The sequence below is a fragment of the Glandiceps talaboti genome, chromosome 4, assembly GCF_964340395.1.
Source record: "Glandiceps talaboti chromosome 4, keGlaTala1.1, whole genome shotgun sequence".
NCBI classification, from domain to species: Eukaryota; Metazoa; Hemichordata; class Enteropneusta; family Spengelidae; genus Glandiceps; species Glandiceps talaboti.
The window spans coordinates 25372181-25391180 of NC_135552.1; the positions used below are offsets into that span (position 1 = coordinate 25372181).

The following is a 19000-nucleotide window of genomic DNA, read 5'->3' on the forward strand; positions in this document are numbered from 1 at the left end:
GGTTAAACATGTCAATAATGAGGAACGTAACAATAACCGGCAAGCAATACACCCTGCTATACAGGTAGGCTTCATTGATTGCTATTGAAATTCTTACTGAGGACCGCACCACCTGTTGAATAGGGAGGACCCCTATTGCTTTTTTCCAACTCCCGCACTTTATTTTACTCCACGCTAACTCTCTTTGCGTGATAATGGGCAAGTATTGCAATAAAAGAATAAAGGTAGAGAGATTTTACCAAATATTGGAACAATATAATTTGAAGATATCACAGGACTGCACGTATTTCCCTATACGCTATATAGTATCGTCCATCACCACAGAAACGGCAGACGCCAACAGACCGGCGAGTTAAACAATACCCCGGCATTTGGTGTGTACATTATTTATGATCGGTACTAGTACATGAGCTAGTGACACTGAAGACAGGGGAATTGCTGACTGCCTCTGTAGACGTATTTCGGTGAGTAAAATTTTCTCAATTTAAAAAGATGACGACAAGTACTTGGACTTGGGAAGCTGAACAATGGATACATAGTCAATTGGACGATTAACCCTCTATGTGGCGAACACTGTAGTGACAATAGTCGAGGCTATTGGGTTTGACTTTAATGGCCGATACAGACGGTGAAATGACAAACCGCGGGAACTATAATCCGTCCACTTTTTGGCTACATGTGTAAATTCAGAATTATAACTCTTACTTAAATTTTAATCACAAGTCAACAAAATTGTTCAAGATCCGGGTTTTGGAGGAACGTTATTTATTTGTTTTTTGATTGAGAGAAGCCATACAATCTTTATACTGTGAGTAACTAGCTGGTAGACGAGGTATTTAGAGCTGTGTTTAAACAGTTATTTGTTTGTAGTGTACACACGTTGTTACTCAAAGTTACGTATGACTACACCGTGCTTAGGATAAGAAGGTGTGTTTGTGACATGTCGAACAGAGATACCCGTTGTTTTTTAGTGTAAGAACAATGTTGCATACAGTGGGGGCGAGAAGTGTTATATTGTCATGTTGTCCAACCTCCATCTTGCATGTTGTCAACTTGTTTGATCGTAGTTCAAGAGGTCGCATTTATGCTAGTTACACCTTGTCCTCGGGTTTGTGGGATGTAATCAGCGACACGAATATTAATCATTGCCGTGCCGCTGTGGTTTGTTGATTTGAAAGCTGTACGACTGGTGCGATAACGCCGGAGGGGAAGGGGAGGTGAAACCAGTTAAACACACGGTTTTGTATTCATATGTGGGTAGCAACTGTGATTATACACGTAGACGGGGTACCTGTACGTCAAACATCTATGCAGACACCTTAAACATTGCAATATGTACATAACAGGGGCTGGCGAAGGACAAACTACTTATCGTCCCTTCCTTGAGGCCATTTATTCATGGTTTTTGTTCAGGAAATTTGATTGCGGATTGCGGAAATCGATTGTTCAGAGAATTTGCTTGGAACTACGTGTAGAGGATAACAAAATATATATTTCCATTTAGTAATGATGACTACTGTATTTATTATTGTGGTTATTTTAGTAGGCAACTTTTCCATGATTAACGTATCGCATTTGTTTTTTCTATACTGAGCATGAATTTGGAATAACTTTGCCGCTTCTTTACATTTGTAGGGCCATTGTAGTGACGTCGTAGCTATAGGCTGTGGGCAGTCATACGACACATGAGCTGAATGACACCGCCTATGCAATGTTTATCAGATAGTGTTATGCGATAGGCGAGTAGAGGTACCTGTGTGAAGAACAATTGTGGCTATAGTTTTACATTATCTTTGTGACAAGATGGAAGACAACGAACTACCAGCAGTCGATCAACGTTCGGCACCGTCAAGAGAATCGTCCGCTAAGAGCAACCGTAGTCGTGCGTCCAGTCATAGGAGTAGCCATAGCCTATTTATCAGACCTTTCGGATTTAACAACAAAACTCATTTTAATGCCTTTGACAATCTTATAGTCACTAGAAGTGACACGTACTCTTTAAGGAAACCTCCTCCTGATGATGATATCTGGAAACGCCCTCCTCCCGATTTCCGTCCTCAGGTGTGGAGGCCAAACCCCCCAAAGAGGAATACAAAGGAATGTATGATGCCATGGAAATACGGCACATTTCCTGGGGACTATAAGAAAAGAATTAGGAAACCTCAGCCAAAAGTTTTACCATTTTTACTGGATGAGAGGCGACCAGAAAGTACAATGTTTACTACAAGATTTAGGATACCAGATCCATACGATGCTAAACTTATGTTTGTGAAAGATGGTGTGTATCCGAAAGAGAAATATGTAATGCCAAAACCACACGATTTTAGAGGGGTAGGTGGTGCTTTCTATCTTCAAATCTTACGTACCTACAATGTACATGTAATGAGTTAGACATATACTTACTGGTGTCCATATTCTTAACCAAACCCTATGGCAACCTAGATTAAAGTCGTGTGGAGATTTTGACTCTCGTCTCCCCCCCCACACACATATGTGTATGTGTATGTGTATGTGTATGTGTATGTGTATGTGTATGTGTATGTGTGTGGGGGGAAGTGGTTGTAAAAGTCGCCGCACGACTTGTTGACTCTAGGTTAGCCTTATGGTAGTTCAGCCAAAACCAAAAATGTGATGGTTGCCTTCTGTTCATTTATAAACACATGTTTATTTCTTGTGAATATTTATATCAAGTGTATATTATATAGTTACGTCACTGTTTAAAAATTTGATTTTCAAGAATACCATACTATTTACGCATCACACTTTAATACTACATCCAAGAAATGTATAACCACCACGGTACTAAAATATATGATTTAGGAGACAAGGAAATGTGAAGAGAACAATATGAACTATGAATATCCGTCGGTTTAAACAAAGCTGTGTCGTATTTCTTGGGAAATGCTGAGAGTGGTAAGGCGCACTTAAAAGAGTAAAGTGCAGTTTGAAATAGAATATTAATTCCATTTACCTATAGTAAGGCATTTTTTTTATTGAATCGCGTCGCCAGTTTTATCGATTTTTAGCATAATGTCTTGTAAAGTGAGATGAAAGTTCCGGCGTATATGTGTCATAATAGCCATGTAAAAATACAAACGAGTCGAATATCAGTCTGGCAACATCACTTTAAATCATACCAAATGAAATGCCAACATGACGACGACATTCATCTAATGACATGTTTACTGACTATTTGTCACAGATTGCAAATCAAATGAATACAACCGATCCAATAACGGTATAACCACAGAGTCGGAAGTGTCAGATAACAGGTGTCATGGCAACGTACGTCTGTTTGCCATAGTTGTCATGGATACTACGTTTGCCGGAGAAGGATGTCTTTCGATTTTTAATGATGACTGATAGTACATGCATAAATGTCGTTATTAGACCAAACAGTGTCATAGTTATATTTAAGTAATCGAGCAATACATGGAAAACACGTTTTCTGCATTATTCCATGAGTAACATTTCAGAGATGACATCGGTGTCATCAATGTATCATGTCATGTAACTCCTCAAACACTGCATAGAGACAACACAATCCATCTTACTACATTAATTCTAAAGCTGGGATACAAAGGTGGAATGATTTATGGAGTCTGATTTTACTTTAGAATCAACACCTGTTTACACATAGCTCCGTTCCTAGAGACAGAGACATCGGCTGCCGTGAGACCAAGAGCTCCATTCAACTCCGGGCAAGCTAAAAGACTTGCGTTATCTGATTGATATATATATTGCACTCGATGGACGTGGCTGTAAGATACGGAATAATCAATAATAAAAATAATAGTGTTTTGTATTCATGGCATCCAGTGTTGGGATATTGGTATAATTTTAAAGTTCTGAGTTGAATAGACTGGATGTTTATCTGACCTCCATAGTTCGACTTTTAAATAATTATAATTTGGTCTTTTTAGCCCACAGGGACAAAAGACAGACAGACAGACAGACAGACAGACAGACAGACAGACAGACAGATAGATAGATAGATAGATAGATAGATAGATAGATAGATAGATAGATAGATAGATAGATAGATAGATAGATAGATAGATAGATAGATAGATAGATAGATAGATGCCTGTAAGGGGGTCACTAAAAAGATATGTCATTTGCACTTTTGTTGTTGGTTTTTAACAATACATTAATCGATGCATGTTCTTTCCATACATTTATATCCACAGTATCCTCCATTGACAGCATTAGGTTTACCAGAATTTGACGTATTTGAGGAGCATGACCCCTATAACCTGAAGTTTAAAACAGAACGTTTAGATATTAGTAAGTATTATTTATCTACTATTTCATGTCATGTCATCAATTGATAAATGACTCTAATGTGCGTATATGCATGGCAGACAGCGTGGTTTGAATGGAATCAGTGATCTAAATATTGGCCAACAATGTGTCTGAAGTCCAACCCATCCTTCGGGGCTTATTCTGTCCTAAAGCAAGTGGTAGGAGATGACATGCCCGAAGGACTTTCAACGCTAGGGAAGAATATACTTATACAGAGGTATTGTGTGTGTTCATCAAAGCATAGCAAATGCGAATGTCAGCTTTAGAGTGTATAGTCACTGCTAGCCTTGAGAAGTGATGTACCTACTGACACCCATATCCCATCCACGCTTTGCAAAACTAAGCTTATTAATATATTTGATCGATTACGTATACACACGTAACAATCGGTGTAAAGATTACTGAAGAATTCCTCCCAAGAGAATATTTTAACTTTTAAAAAACGCACTTACAAACAGATTAGTTTTATTAGTCTACCATCGACAAAACGTAGTATTACACGTTTTACATGTATTTTGCACTATAGCCGTCTAAGGTCAAACTTTGGGTCATCAACTCATTTTTGACTGTAAAACCAATATTCCTTACAGTTTATGGACTAAAACAACCAATCGACCCCCGTTCAATGGGACAACAGATGGGAGAACCAATGAAACCTAAACCTCGTTATGAACCCGATCTGCTTATGCCAAGAGAGAAATGGCCAACTAAATCAGGAGCATTTACGGTATGTATGTATGTATGTATGTATGTGTGTGTGTGTGTGTGTGTGTGTGTGTGTGTGTGTGTGTGTGTGTGTGTGTGTGTGTGTGTGTGCGCGCGCGCGTGAGAGAGAGAGAGAGAGAGAGAGAGAGAGAGAGAGAGAGAGAGAGAGAGAGAGAGAGAGAGAGAGAGAGAGAGAGAGAGAGAGAGAGAGAGAGAGGGAGAGAGAGTGTGGGTGTGGGTGAGTCTTTGGGCGGGTAAGTGAATAGATGCATATGTCTGTGTATATGCATGCGTGATTTGGTGAGTGGGTATTTGGATGGATTGAGAGACGGGTGAATAAAATGTTATTTAGGAAACTTATAGTTCTTTTGTATTTCATGTATTTGTTTGTAATAGAGACACCGAAGAGAGCATCGGTCTCCACACAGCGCCCTCATGGAGACGATAGAAGACAGACTAGCAAGAAAGTGGGAAAAGGAAAGGGAAGCGAGAGAGAGGATAGAAAAAGAATTAGAAGAGGAAAGAAAAGAATTAAGAGAACAGGAATTACTTAAAGAGGATTTACTTGCAGCAACTGCGATGAGTTAACGTAAACAGATAAAGAAAACGTTTCTAAAAATATTGGTTTCCTAACTTCTGTGTCAAATCGGGCTTGTTGCTAATTTGAAATTACTAGCTGTATGCTAACTCGATATCTTGTACTTCATGGTGAACTGTACAATTTGTTAAAGACTTTCTAAACATCAAGAACCGAACGATAAACCACAGTGACAAATCTAATTGGCAGATTGAGCTGAGGTAGTAAGGCTTTCCCGCCATATCAAAGGTTTGCCTCCTATAGATCTAGATGTAAGGGCTTTGTCAGATTTCATTGTCGGATTTAACAAGCAGTCGGATCATGATGTAATTGGTTGGTTTTTGTGAAACTAAAATGTGTGATATTTTCACGTGATTTTAACCTGAATCCGTCCAAATCCTGATTCTGCAATCGTATCAGGTTTATATTCAATTTTATGACATATTGACGTGCTGATACATCTATTGGCATTACATGTATTTACACCATTCTTCTATAGATCATAAATTCGTCCATCAGATTGAGTGTTCGTTTAATTAAAATTTGATTATGTTCTGAAATTGGGTATATTTCACCTATTAAAATCACTTAATTTTTATTAATGAAATATACATTCAGAATGAAATAAACAATACATCATAATTATACGATATGCAATGTGCAAGGTGCCGATATTATCAAAGTGATTTTTTTTGTTCGTTTCACCTTTCACGACTCCTGAAATATGACATACATGCCCACTCATTTTGCATATCGTTCAAAGCTTTCCAAATTGAATTTACGTCCAGCAATATATACGTCTGTCAGAGTGTGTGATTTTGAATGAATGGAGACTAGGTCGCAAAGAGTCTGAAATGGACTAGAGAGATATACAAATAGTTCAACAATTAATGGCGTTGTTATTTTGAAAGAAAGAATGAATGAAAGAATGTATTACTTTCTTTTGTAAATTCGGTACATCAACTACCGGGAACGTTTTGCATTACTTGTAATTTACAGTTCACGGTTTGACAAGCCGTTTTAAAAGCTATATTAATTGTGTGTGCCATGCATTAAGTGTGTTTCCATGTAATTACATTTGTGGAGAACGACCATTCATTGTATGTATATAAATACATTAGAGCTGTTTTGATTGATGATCCGAGTGCTGAAATAAATGAATGGAACTGTATATTATATTATAGTCCTTTATTTCTGACAGTTATATGTATTTATCGACACTGTGACAATAAAGGTTTTTTAATTGGATTCATGACGGAATTGCATGTTGAAATTGAAATAAACGGGACAAACCAAATTGTGTATTCACGTCAAAAACCGTAAACTCCGCTATTAAAGGGGGCACAAGATGAGTTTATGCGCAATTTTTGTTGCATATTCAAAACGTACTCACGGTGTCATAGTTACTGAAAGCGTACTTTATTTAATCATTTGAAATATTCGCTGAAATCACGCCTGATGTTAAAATTGCACTGAGAAGCGGTCTGATGACGTCATTTTAATACGTATAGAAAATGTTGCGGAAATTCATATGTAATCATGGGTGTATTAGGGGGACCCATGATGTAATCAACTGTTCTCATAGCAATACTAGTACTCAGTGTACCTTACCAGAAGATATCTGTAATGCCATAGAAGGCATGCATCAACAATAACACTAGTTTAAATGAGGTTTTATCATAAGTTTTGTCACTTCAGCTGAATGCAAAGATATAAACTCAGCTTGTGCCACTTTAAGTCTGGCAGTACATTGCCCACTAACAGAATGCGTCACTTCCACACACACACACACACACACACACACACACACACAGTGCCTTCGCACTGCAAGCTTTGTTGAATGATTAACTGTCATGTTTCATAACTCCATAAAACATTTAGGGCTGCTTTACGAAAATGAAGGAATATGGCAAGTGAAATTACATGATTATGGGATTTCTTAACTTTAATAAGGTGTTCTATTTTTGATAAGGAAATGGTCTGATGTCAAAGCATTTGCATGGCCCAGGTTTAACGAGGCGTCAGCTTTCTACATTCGAACTGATCTTAGACACTACTACTTAAAAACTTCGATTCATGCTTACACGTGCCAAAACAGGATTCCCAATATAAAACCTGTATATCAAAACATAACCCAATCCCAACGATTGACTTCAATCTTTAATATCGTCAATATTTGATAGTTAGTGCAGTACTGAACTCTTCCAGCCGAATTTCCAAAATAAACCGGAAATCAATAGGTGACACATCTTTACGATTTGGAATCAACTTGTTTCAAAAATACAGGTTTAAAGTACAAACAAAAGACACGATGTATGCGTCGCTTGAGGGCGCTGTGTAATTCTAACGCGTATGAGGAAGTATTGAGACAAAATTATTTCATGACTTGTATCACAGATGTATTACTCCAGATGTTATACAAATCACACAGAATTATATTTATAAAAGTTGTATATAAATGATTACACATGTTACAGGACAAGGTCACATATATTAAAGCCATGGCCATGATGAAATATTGATAGAAATATGTATATCACACCAAATATAATTCAAGGAAATGATGCAAAAGGTAAATTTAATTCATGGTTCTATTTTCACACTACACGGGATCATATTTTTAAATTGAAACATTACACACTTGATCAACACAGATTTTCACAAATAAACAGAGGCCTCCTTACCTGTTTACGTTTTCTATACAGAAAGAAATACCTGTAATCTATTTATCATGTAAATTTGAGAATGTCAATTGTTTTACATTCATGCCATTAATTTTTTAACCACTTAATAATTGATAAATTTGGAAAGAAATGAAAAGAATTAGAAGACAAATATGTAATCAACAACAGTCAGTGAAATATACAAGTAAAATGACAGATAAGTGAAAGAAGTAAAGTTAAATGTGCTTAGAAAATCAGATGATTGATGTTGATAAAGGTTATGAACATGTCGATGAAAGGTCATAACCTCATCAATGAAAGGTCATTACAGACAATTTTTTTTAATATGAAAAAGTACCAGTAGACTGTAAAGTGTGTTGCCAGGGGCATCCATATAATTATCCTTCCCCTTGTGGAAAGGGATGAGAGGAACGTTCACAACAGTTGATCTTTCAGTCTCAAGTGCCAATACATAATTTACAGAATTATTGAAATTATATGCATCTCAATATTTCAATTTAAAAATTGTCAATATACAATATTTTGTGCTCTCGTTATACCTTGTCTTCAAGTATATGATTACCACATCACACACATACCAAACACCAAAATGTACACAGTGCGTTTTAAAAAAGAAAGTTTATTTCATGAGGTTCACAGCTATAGTGTTTCTAAACAGTTTTATTTCATTGTTGATTTTCTGATTTCGTTAAATTCTGTCTGTAGTCTGCAACTTCTATCCCTTCCCAAGTTTTGTTGCCTAATGGTTTAAAGTACCTGTAGAAGAAGAATTATTGATGGTTTATAATGGAAATGCTGAAAATATACAGGTGACATATCCAATCTATAAAACATGAATCTTGTATTCTTAAACTAAAACCGGACTTAATCTGCCTTTTCATCTGGGACTACACTAAATCACGCTTTGACTGCCCTAATGTCTTCACACAGTCCCGGCACACAGTATGCTGCCTTCACACAGTCCCAGCACACAGTATGCTGCTTTAGGTCAGTCTAAGACTTACATAGACTGTAAGATACGTCGTGACTTTTCGCCCTCACCGGCCTCCTCTCACAGGTGTTAGGGGTTGCCTGATGTTTGAGGGCACCCCGTCACGGCGTACCTTACAGACTAAGACTTACAGTGACCCACGTTCGGACTATCCTGTCCATTGTGCACTAATCTGTGAAATTACTCACAAATTCATGAATACACAATGGAAGTCACACACATTACCATGAAGTGTATAACTAATTGTCATTAATTTAGGTTAGAAGAATAGACCATTGTCTGAATTGTATGGAAAGTCAAGTCTACATCATTACCCTGTTATTCAATCATCTCTTCCCATCCCCACTCCCACTCCCACTCTCACGCTCACTTATCTTGGTGAAGTGCTAGCATTTTCCTATTAAATCCTAAGTTATACTATTGGTCATAGAAAATAGGTTTACACAGTGTGACAGCAGTAAATGAATACATCATTACACTTACTTATCCATCACATATGCCAAAGTCTCTTTTTCAATTGTTGATAAAACTTCATGGACACTTTTCAGATTGACTTGAAGGTTTTTCATGCTGGAAAGGATTCAATTTGCATAATGGGTTTAATGACATAAAAAAATTGCAAAAGTAGTGATATAATCCCCCACTAGTTTCATCTTCATGTTCTCTTTCATCTTTAACATTGATTTCAAATTTGTATTTTTTCCAACATATTAATGTATTAGCAGTAACTTATAGCACAGACATTGGAAAGTATCTATGATTATAGTATACACTAGACATTGATTTATTCAAAAACATTTGTTACTGGGCAAAAAAAATGTAAAATCAAAATTTTTAGGAAAGAAACATTAACACAAATCATATTATCTTGCATATTTAGTATATCTCAAATACAAGAGAACGGGAAAAAAATCAGGAAACTGTGAAACTCACCTGGCAGTGCTTACAAGAGTTGTTGGCACCCCCTCTTGGTTTAGTGTAAAATGCATAGCTAGTTTTGATATATCAACTCCTTTAGTTTGGCAGTACTCTACAGCCTCTTTACAAACATTTCTTATCTCCACTGTGGCTGGGTGCCAAGATGGTGGGCCACGATTTGATAGTAAACCCATAGAGATTGGAGACGCATTGACAACACCAACACTCTTGTCCTAATGGATGAACATAAAATAGTCCAAAAACATAATAGTCACAAATTCTATCTTGTCAATTTCATTGGCAAATGACTAGTTATTTTATTTTAAGTGTTTGTTTATTTCACAATTCTGTCTTTATGCGATGTAATATTTTTTGTTGTCAGCAGTGTGTGTGAGTTATGTGTATTTTGTAATATCTGTTCACGGGTTCATTTTGCATCTCTTAGTTTGTTTATTTCACAATCCTTTTGTTATGTGATATTGTACCGGTATTATTTTTTGTTTTCGGCAGTGAGTTATGTGTATTTTGTAGTGTTTGTTGACGGGTCTGAAGGGAAGAAGTTTCTCATCTTTTAACCTCTGACCTACCTTGAAATATGTCAGGTGATCTAACAGTGAGAAATCATTCATTGAACAATGGCAGTACGTCAGGATGGTGTCAATTTTAACTCTACTTTTATCAATCACTTCCCTGAAAATAAATAAAAAAATATTCACAACTAATTCTCTATTGCTTAACTAGTAGTCAGTGGTTATAAGTGTATAGAATACATGCAATTATCACATTGTCCCTTCCCTATCTGGGAATCTGACCACACAGACGCTTTGGTAGGTTGCTTTCCCTGAAAGAACCTTATGCACACCCTTTGGTAAGGAAAACACAGGCAATCACATATACTGGAGTGTTTTGTTGTGACTGAATGGAATCACTAGTAACACCCCCCCCTCCCCCCAATCTTGTCAGTTATGTTAACAGTTTGGCATTGATTAATCTGAACACAAAGTTCCTCATCATAAATAACATCTCACATTATCCATAGGATGACTCTATCATTTCCTTACCTGAAATTATCCATGGGATATCCTGTTATTCCTATAAATCTAGCTTTCCCGGCATCCTTGACTTTCTGCAATGCTGGTAGTGTTTCATTAAGGACAATATCAAGGTTTGGTGCAAATTCCATGTCATGAACCTATTTTTTAAAACATGAAGACAATTTAGTCAAAGTAATACTGTATTTGGAAATAGTAGCAAATAGTCCTGCTTATTTTTGTTTTTGATGCAGGAACTTTAATATGGAGATGTTTTTATACATTTATGTTTTGTTGACTGTTTCATGTACATCCATACTGTACAATACTTACAATCTGATTATATGTAAAATCTAATTGTCCTTTATGCTCACTTTAGTTGATACATTGGATGACCTTGAAGAAAGTGGTGACACAGTGTGACCTAGAAGAAAGTGGTGACACGGTGTGACCTTGAAGAAAGTGGTGACACAGTGTGACCTTGAAGAAAGTGGTGACAGTGTGACATTGACGAAATATAACTATTTTTCTCGTGGTGACACAGTGTATAAATGAAAGAGGACATACAGCAAAAGGCAAAGTAGATGTAAAATACAGTAAATACAGCAAATCGAGTCTCCTCTTTAATCAGATTATTGAAAATTACTACAAAGTAGGTAATCTTCTATATTGGTATGGGACTAACTTTACCTGAATAACATCGACGTAGTCAAGACCAAGTCTCTGTAAACTTTCATCTACACTTTGTATAGTCCTTTCTGCTGTAAAATCAAACATTTCATCAACATTGGGTTGATATCTGCACACTTTAGTTGTAATATAGTATGCCTCCCTTGGGATTCCTTTCAATGCCTGTCAAAAAAAAAATATATATATATAATTTTTGGTGCAACTTTCATGGAAGATTTCAAATATCACCTTGACTACAAGATCTTCAAACTTATTTTGTTCATTGTAATAAATCTATACATATTTGGCAATACTATTTTTCATTTTCAAGTTTTCTTATCGAGACCGATAAAGGTGGTAAACTCTGCCTGACCTTATAAGTGTACAGATTCCTATCAAAATTAGTACAAAGTACAAAAAGTTTTACCAGATGTCCCAAACCTTAGCACAAACACCAAAATTTGCTACACAAGTCATGCATTAATCTGTAAATAAATAAATACTGACCAGATTCTACAGGCAGAATGTACTGCCCTCTAGTGGTAAGATGAAGAAATCCTAGTCATGGAGAGATCAGATAGTCCAGCATTTTGTCTATACAATGTACATAGATGTTGGAGAGAGATGCCAGGTACTGATGCAATACCTGAACTAAAGAATTATATGAATGAAAGAGAATGCAAACCAAAATATTTTAAAAACTGATAGATAGACAGACAGACATAGATAGATAGATAGATAGATAGATAGATAGATAGATAGATAGATAGATAGATAGATCAATAGATAGATGGATGGATGGATGGATGGATAGGTAGGTAGATAGGTAGGTAGGTAGATAGATAAGTAGATAGATATAGATAGATAGAGCTAGATAGATAGATAGATAGATAGATAGATAGATCAATAGATGGATGGATGGATGGATGGGTAGGTAGGTAGATAGATAGATAGGTAGATATAGATAGATAGATAGATATATATATAGATAGATAGATAGATAGATAGATAGATAGATAGATAGATAGATAGATAGATAGATAGATAGATAGATAGATAGATAGATAGGAGTGAAAATGCCAATTAAATGATTGATATGACACTATCATATACCTATAGTCTAGATGCTACCTGTGGTATCAAATCATCTCTGCCACCTCTTTAAATAGAGATAATTTATTGCATGGATAGCACTAGACTTTATCATACCTTGCCTAGAACTGTCTCTGATTTGCCATGCCCATACCATGGTGCAGTGTCTATAAGATTAATACCACTTTTGACAGCATGGTGCACAACTTGTATAGACTCTGATTCATCGGTATCATGGAAGACACTACCAAGAGATGATGCACCTAAAGACAGAGAAAGATGAGGCAAATTGGTTAAAGGAATACAATTGGTGTATTATAACATGGGATGGTGTAACAGCTGCTGGTAAATTTATCAAATGATCAAATTGAAAAAATCTGTGAAAAGAGCAAATGAAGTAAAGGTTTGAAGCTTTTTAAATAGATCTTGAGACTTGGACATGTAATTTCAACTTACCAAAACTGAGGCTAGAGACTTTCATACCAGTTTCTCCAAGATTAGAATACTTCATCTTCATCACTGCATCTTTGTCATGGAAACCGTCAACATATGTTGATTGAAGACTGTAATAACAAAGTGTTGCACACATACCAGTCGTTAAATTAAAACATTGACACATGAATTGAAACTTAATATGTATTGAATACACAGTTGCAAAATTTGCTCTCTTCTCTATCTACATGTTTGTACACCTTTAGTTATTGTTCAATTATGTCATAAGAATTTCAATAATTTATAATACATATCATTTAACTTCATTATAATTTACATCTTTATGATGATGCATGTCACAAAATTCTTAATTGAAATGTTTCTATTGCTTTTGAATGAGTTGTATGACAAATTATGGAAAGTAGGGTACGGGAGATTGTGTCGTATTAGGATTGAACAGTTTAGGTCCACTTGGACTTAATTTTACTTTTATAATTTTCTCTAGAGACGTCTATACAAACGTAATGTTATTTTGATTTATTCATGTATTCTAATAATATGTGTTAAAGTGCTAAGTCATGTTTAATGTTTCCCCTACCGTTCATTACAAGTTTACTCATGCAATTTTAGTTATATTACCATCTTTGTTTTGTGAGCATGAAAATGAAATTTAGAAACACACCTGTGATCTGTCATCTTGGCTAAAACAAAGACACTGGGATCAAAACAGGACAAACTTGCAGCAACGTGGTGTCAGTCTGTTTTCACAACCAGAGGTGAATGCATACAAAGCCACGCCCCCAACTTAACGCAGCTGATTTCCAGGTCAAAGGTTTCTGTCTCTTGAAAACGAGGCTAGTATCACCTGATATTTGAGAACCAGTCAACATGATGCCAACACGATCAGCTGTGCATTTGAATCTCTTCCGACGACTACTGTCGTCACAAAAGTCCACATTAAGGAATATCGCTGCAAGGTAAGGTCTAGCATCAAGGTTTTGACTTGTATTTTAAGCTTTTCGTAGAGCACATTAGATCAGTACGTTATACAGTGTTAGGATTTAATTTGTCCACGACAAAATCACACGTGAGTTATATAAGTTGAGATAATAATACTATCTCCAAAAGCCATCTAATCAATTGACAATATTTAATTTTCGGAAGTAGGAATAATATGCAAATATTTCTATACAATCACATAGTAACCGCAACCCTTTGATTTTCAGATCGCATTGTACACAAATTCACAATGCACATTGTTAATTCTGACAAATGAATTATTGTATGACATTGACAATATTCCCTGCTATTGTTAATCTTAAGTTATTGTATGTGTGTTACATACCGTATAATGCAATGGAACTGGTACGTATGTATGAAAGTATGATTCAGTGGGTGATACCACAGGCACTTGAATCAAACTGTATGATTTTATCATAAAATGTATAGTAATAAATTATTACTATACATTTAAAAAAATAAAATCATACAGTTTGATTCAAGTGCCTGTGGCCGTGCTGACATGGTCTATGGGACTAGACAGAACATAAGTCCTTCAACCCTTTACACATTTAGAAAAAATTTAACATTCATAATCTGTAAACAGGCATAACAAGTGGAGAATTATTTAAAATATTTTGTAATTTTAGAAATTTACGCTGTCATCACTCGAGTGATATTTTGTTATTTGACTTCCTTATTTACTGACATGCATCATGTGATTGTGATATAGACTGTGGGAATGCAATATGGATATTATGATATGGATTGTATTGTATATGATATGGTATGATATGAATGTATATCATACAATATGATATATGGCAGGCATGATATGATGTAGTGTGCTGCAGTGTTATACAATGTGAAGTTATCTGATCTGATGTAGTGTGCTGTAATGTTATACATGTATGATGTGATGTTAGCTGATCTGATGTTTGAATCATATGATGTAGTAACTGGTAAATTGTAAACAGTAAATTTCTGTTTGGACAAAGTAGAACCATGGCAACTGATGTACTGCAGGGTTTGGATGACACTCAAGTAGAATTGATGAAAGAAGAATGTATTTTGATAGATGAAAATGATAAAGTCATCGGATCCGACTCTAAGAAGAATTGTCATTTAATGGAAAACATTGACAAAGGTAAAAATTTACTTCCCGGCAATTTTAGATGTTTTCTACATTGTATAATGAAATGTTTAATCATTAAATCAATGAAATACTGTAATCTGTGTATAGAGTGTACCTATGCTAAGCAATACTCAAAAGAAAGTAAAATCACCCACTACAGATAGATCTTGTTGCATGCTAAAGATACCTTAATATTATTTCCAATATTTTCATAGATTGTGATATCCTCAGTGACTTTGGTAGGAGTTGACTGATGTAGTTAGGGTACCCAAACACAGTGTACCTAGTCTAGTTCCTATACAGTATGTTTACGACTGTGGTTAGACCACAGTTAGCATCCAGACTACGATGTACCTGACACACTATTTTTTTTTGTACAGCCAATAAAAATATGAGTAATCTGAGGGGCCTTGTCACTACAAGGTGAAAACAAGTACTGACAAAATACTTATGTCATGAGTGTTTTCTGGTTGAATGGGAAAGTGTAAAATTTACCTGCCAAACTTAATTTAAGATAAAAAGAGGAAAGAAACAAGTGATACTCAATGTTTTGACGTATATTATGAGTGCTGTAAAACCATGAGGTGTATTGTTATTATTTTACACAACCAAAGTGTAAATTCTATATTTTCTGTTTGTATACAACCAACAATGCAATCATTGCTCACTGATGACATAAATATGTGTTGTGACTTGAAACAGCAAGGGTATAAAGCTCATATTTTCTGTTTCAACATCGTACAATTTGGCTTGTGTAGCTGGTTTTATCATTCAATCAATATATCTATCTGTGATAACCTTTTCCCTGTACTTTATCATTTTTTATCAGGATTATTACACAGAGCTTTTAGTGTCTTTCTGTTTAATCCAAATGGTGAATTGTTACTACAACAACGAGCAGATGAAAAAATTACCTTTCCAGGTAGGCTCAGTTTTATTTCTCCAATATGTATAATATTCAGTTGTAAGTAGGCTGAAAGATCCAGTCGTTGTTTCTGCATATACTAATAGCTCCCAATGGGATATTGAGTGGTTGGGGTAGCTAGTACCGGGTAGTGACACTAAAGTGAACCAACAACTGGACTTTTCAGATTAAGGTGTAACTTTAAGTGGAGTTACTTTTTGACATGGGGAAAGATTAAAGTAACCTGGCTTACTGACCTATCTTAGTTGAAAGTAGCTGGCCTGCAGCCTTTTTATGTTCAAATGTCTGTAGTACCCTTAGATCCATCATGAAACTACCACACACTTTGTCACTGTCAACCTTTTCATTGCTATTTACTGAACAATACATGCTGTAGTTATCCACTGAGATTTGAAAAAGACCTAGAACAAAAACATTTTGATGTATTTTTGTCTCCCTGTGTAACTTACTGGACCAATACATGTTACTGTCATCAACTTAGCTTTGAAAGTGAACTCAAATATGTTTTGTTAACGTACCCCAATTATGGGACAAATTAAATAATACTACGGTTAACCATATAACTTTTAAAAGTGAGCTTGATGAAACAATAACTATTCTGTTTGTCTCCCATTTGCAGCCTACTGGACCAATACATGCTGCAGTCATCCTCTTAGCTTTGAGAGTGAACTTGAAGACAAAGATTGCCTTGGAGTCAAAAGAGCAGCCCAGAGAAAACTTGAACATGAACTTGGCATTGCACCAAGCCAGGTGAGAATCCAAGATGTGATGTACATTTTTATGAAGGACTAAACCTTATAACATGTGAAAGTTAGGCCAAAGTTTACAGGACAGGTTATGATGCGTTTGCATTGACTAAATCCATAGTAAGATGACAGATTCAACATTATCAGCCTTCCTGTCAATCATATGCTAATTATGATTGACAGGAGTTTACACACAATGACCAATCATTTCAGTCTTGCTAACTCATGATGGATGGGTGTAACATATGGCTGTCAACTTTTGAAATGAATGACACCAAATGATCAATACAGAGCAGAACAGATAAAACATACCTAGCACAACCACTAAGCATGCTTGCAAGCATGCAGTATGTCAAATTAGGAATGAGATAAATTGTTAATTAACTTAGATTGATCAGTGATATCTGTGACATTCATGATAATAAACTTTGTTTTTAAAATGTCCCTTTTCAGGCACCAATTGATGAGTTTGATTACTTAACCAGAATACATTACAAGGCACCATCTGATGGTAAATGGGGAGAACATGAAATCGACTATATCCTATTTCTACAGAAGTCCGTCAACGTTGACCCTAACCCAAATGAAGTACAAGATTACAGATACATGAACATTGAACAGTTGAGAGAATTCATTGCAAACTCAGAGAAGAATGGCATCAAGTTGACACCATGGTTTAAACTGATTGTTAATAATTTCTTATACAAGTGGTGGCAGAAACTGGACAATTTAGGACAATTTAGAGATCATCAAACTATCCATAGAATGTAAAGTATGCAAAGTATAGATGTTGTAAAATTGATGGATTTAAAAAGAACATTAATTTATTACTAGGTACAGTAGGGATGTTGATTTGTTGACTAGGGTAGTGTGTAGTCTGTAACGTAAGCCGTGATGAGCACTCTCCTACATCAGTCGCAAGGTGAGGGCGGAACGATATGACGTATCTTACAGTTTAGGCAGTGTGGGGAAAGTAGCTATATTTAGTTGCACGTAAGAGTCATGATGACCAGGTCTTCATGTAGGGGACAAAATAACCTGTCAAGAAATACATGTCATGGAAATTCTGAACAAGAATATTGTAAAAGAACAGATTACTAATTGAGATACCGGTAATAGATTATACAGTCTGTAAGAGTTGGTCCAACCCAAGTTTCAAACCAAACACCTGAACGAATAATTCCACACTGTAGTTGTTATTCAAAGCTTTTACTGTAAAACAACAAAGTAACGCCATTCCCTAGAGGAACCACGTTTGAAACCTGATTTGCATATGTACTTCCATTTTATAATTAATTCAAAATAGCAGATTTCATGCCATAGTCATATTTACAATATGTGATAATCTATTTCATTCACACAGGGTACTTTTTTAAAGTAATTTTTGTGTGTGTAGATATTTGCATTATTTACATGTGTATATGAAATAGGGATAGTTTGTGTTGACAGTGATTCTATTCTTGATTTAGAGTTAACCATTTGACTTCAATTTTGTACTCACAAGTCTCCTTTATGAGAGTCGGTGATTAAAAAGCATGGTCTGTAATAATTATTTTTTACTGCTGCATTTCAGATCAACTGGCATTGGTTAAAAAAGTAAAAATATGATATTTTGTTTAGAAGTGGGCACTATTATTATTGCAATATTATTATTAAAATTAGTTGCCACTGACAACAAACACACTTTGTGCAATGTAACAGGTTTATACTGTGTTTTGAGAAATAAATCGATATCAAGTCTTGGTGTAATGTTTTTGTCTCTCTTCATTACTTTTATATGGTTCTCATCAT

At 35.6% G+C, this 19000-nt stretch overlaps 3 protein-coding genes across 3 annotated transcripts; 2 read left to right on the plus strand and 1 right to left on the minus strand.

The window, feature by feature from the left end:
• The first annotated feature begins 364 nt into the window (after positions 1–364).
• On the plus strand, positions 365–6725 carry LOC144434062 (uncharacterized). Its single transcript, XM_078122515.1, has 5 exons — positions 365–464; positions 1636–2331; positions 4191–4287; positions 4896–5032; positions 5407–6725. The coding sequence occupies exons 2-5, from the start codon at positions 1804–1806 to the stop codon at positions 5596–5598; spliced, it is 954 nt and encodes a 317-aa protein (XP_077978641.1). The 5' UTR covers positions 365–464; positions 1636–1803; the 3' UTR covers positions 5599–6725.
• Positions 6726–8936: 2211 nt separating this feature from the next.
• On the minus strand, positions 8937–14180 carry LOC144434386 (uncharacterized). Its single transcript, XM_078122836.1, has 9 exons — positions 14087–14180; positions 13429–13535; positions 13090–13235; positions 11902–12063; positions 11242–11372; positions 10768–10870; positions 10196–10413; positions 9746–9832; positions 8937–9027 (listed from the first exon to the last, which is right to left on the minus strand). Exons 1-9 carry the CDS (start codon positions 14098–14100, stop codon positions 8937–8939), a joined length of 1059 nt encoding a protein of 352 aa, XP_077978962.1. The 5' UTR covers positions 14101–14180.
• Positions 14181–14291: 111 nt separating this feature from the next.
• LOC144434077 (isopentenyl-diphosphate Delta-isomerase 1-like) lies at positions 14292–18833 on the plus strand. Its single transcript, XM_078122532.1, has 5 exons — positions 14292–14381; positions 15405–15550; positions 16368–16460; positions 17083–17213; positions 17663–18833. Exons 1-5 carry the CDS (start codon positions 14293–14295, stop codon positions 17978–17980), a joined length of 777 nt encoding a protein of 258 aa, XP_077978658.1. The 5' UTR covers position 14292; the 3' UTR covers positions 17981–18833.
• The last annotated feature ends 167 nt before the right edge of the window (positions 18834–19000 follow it).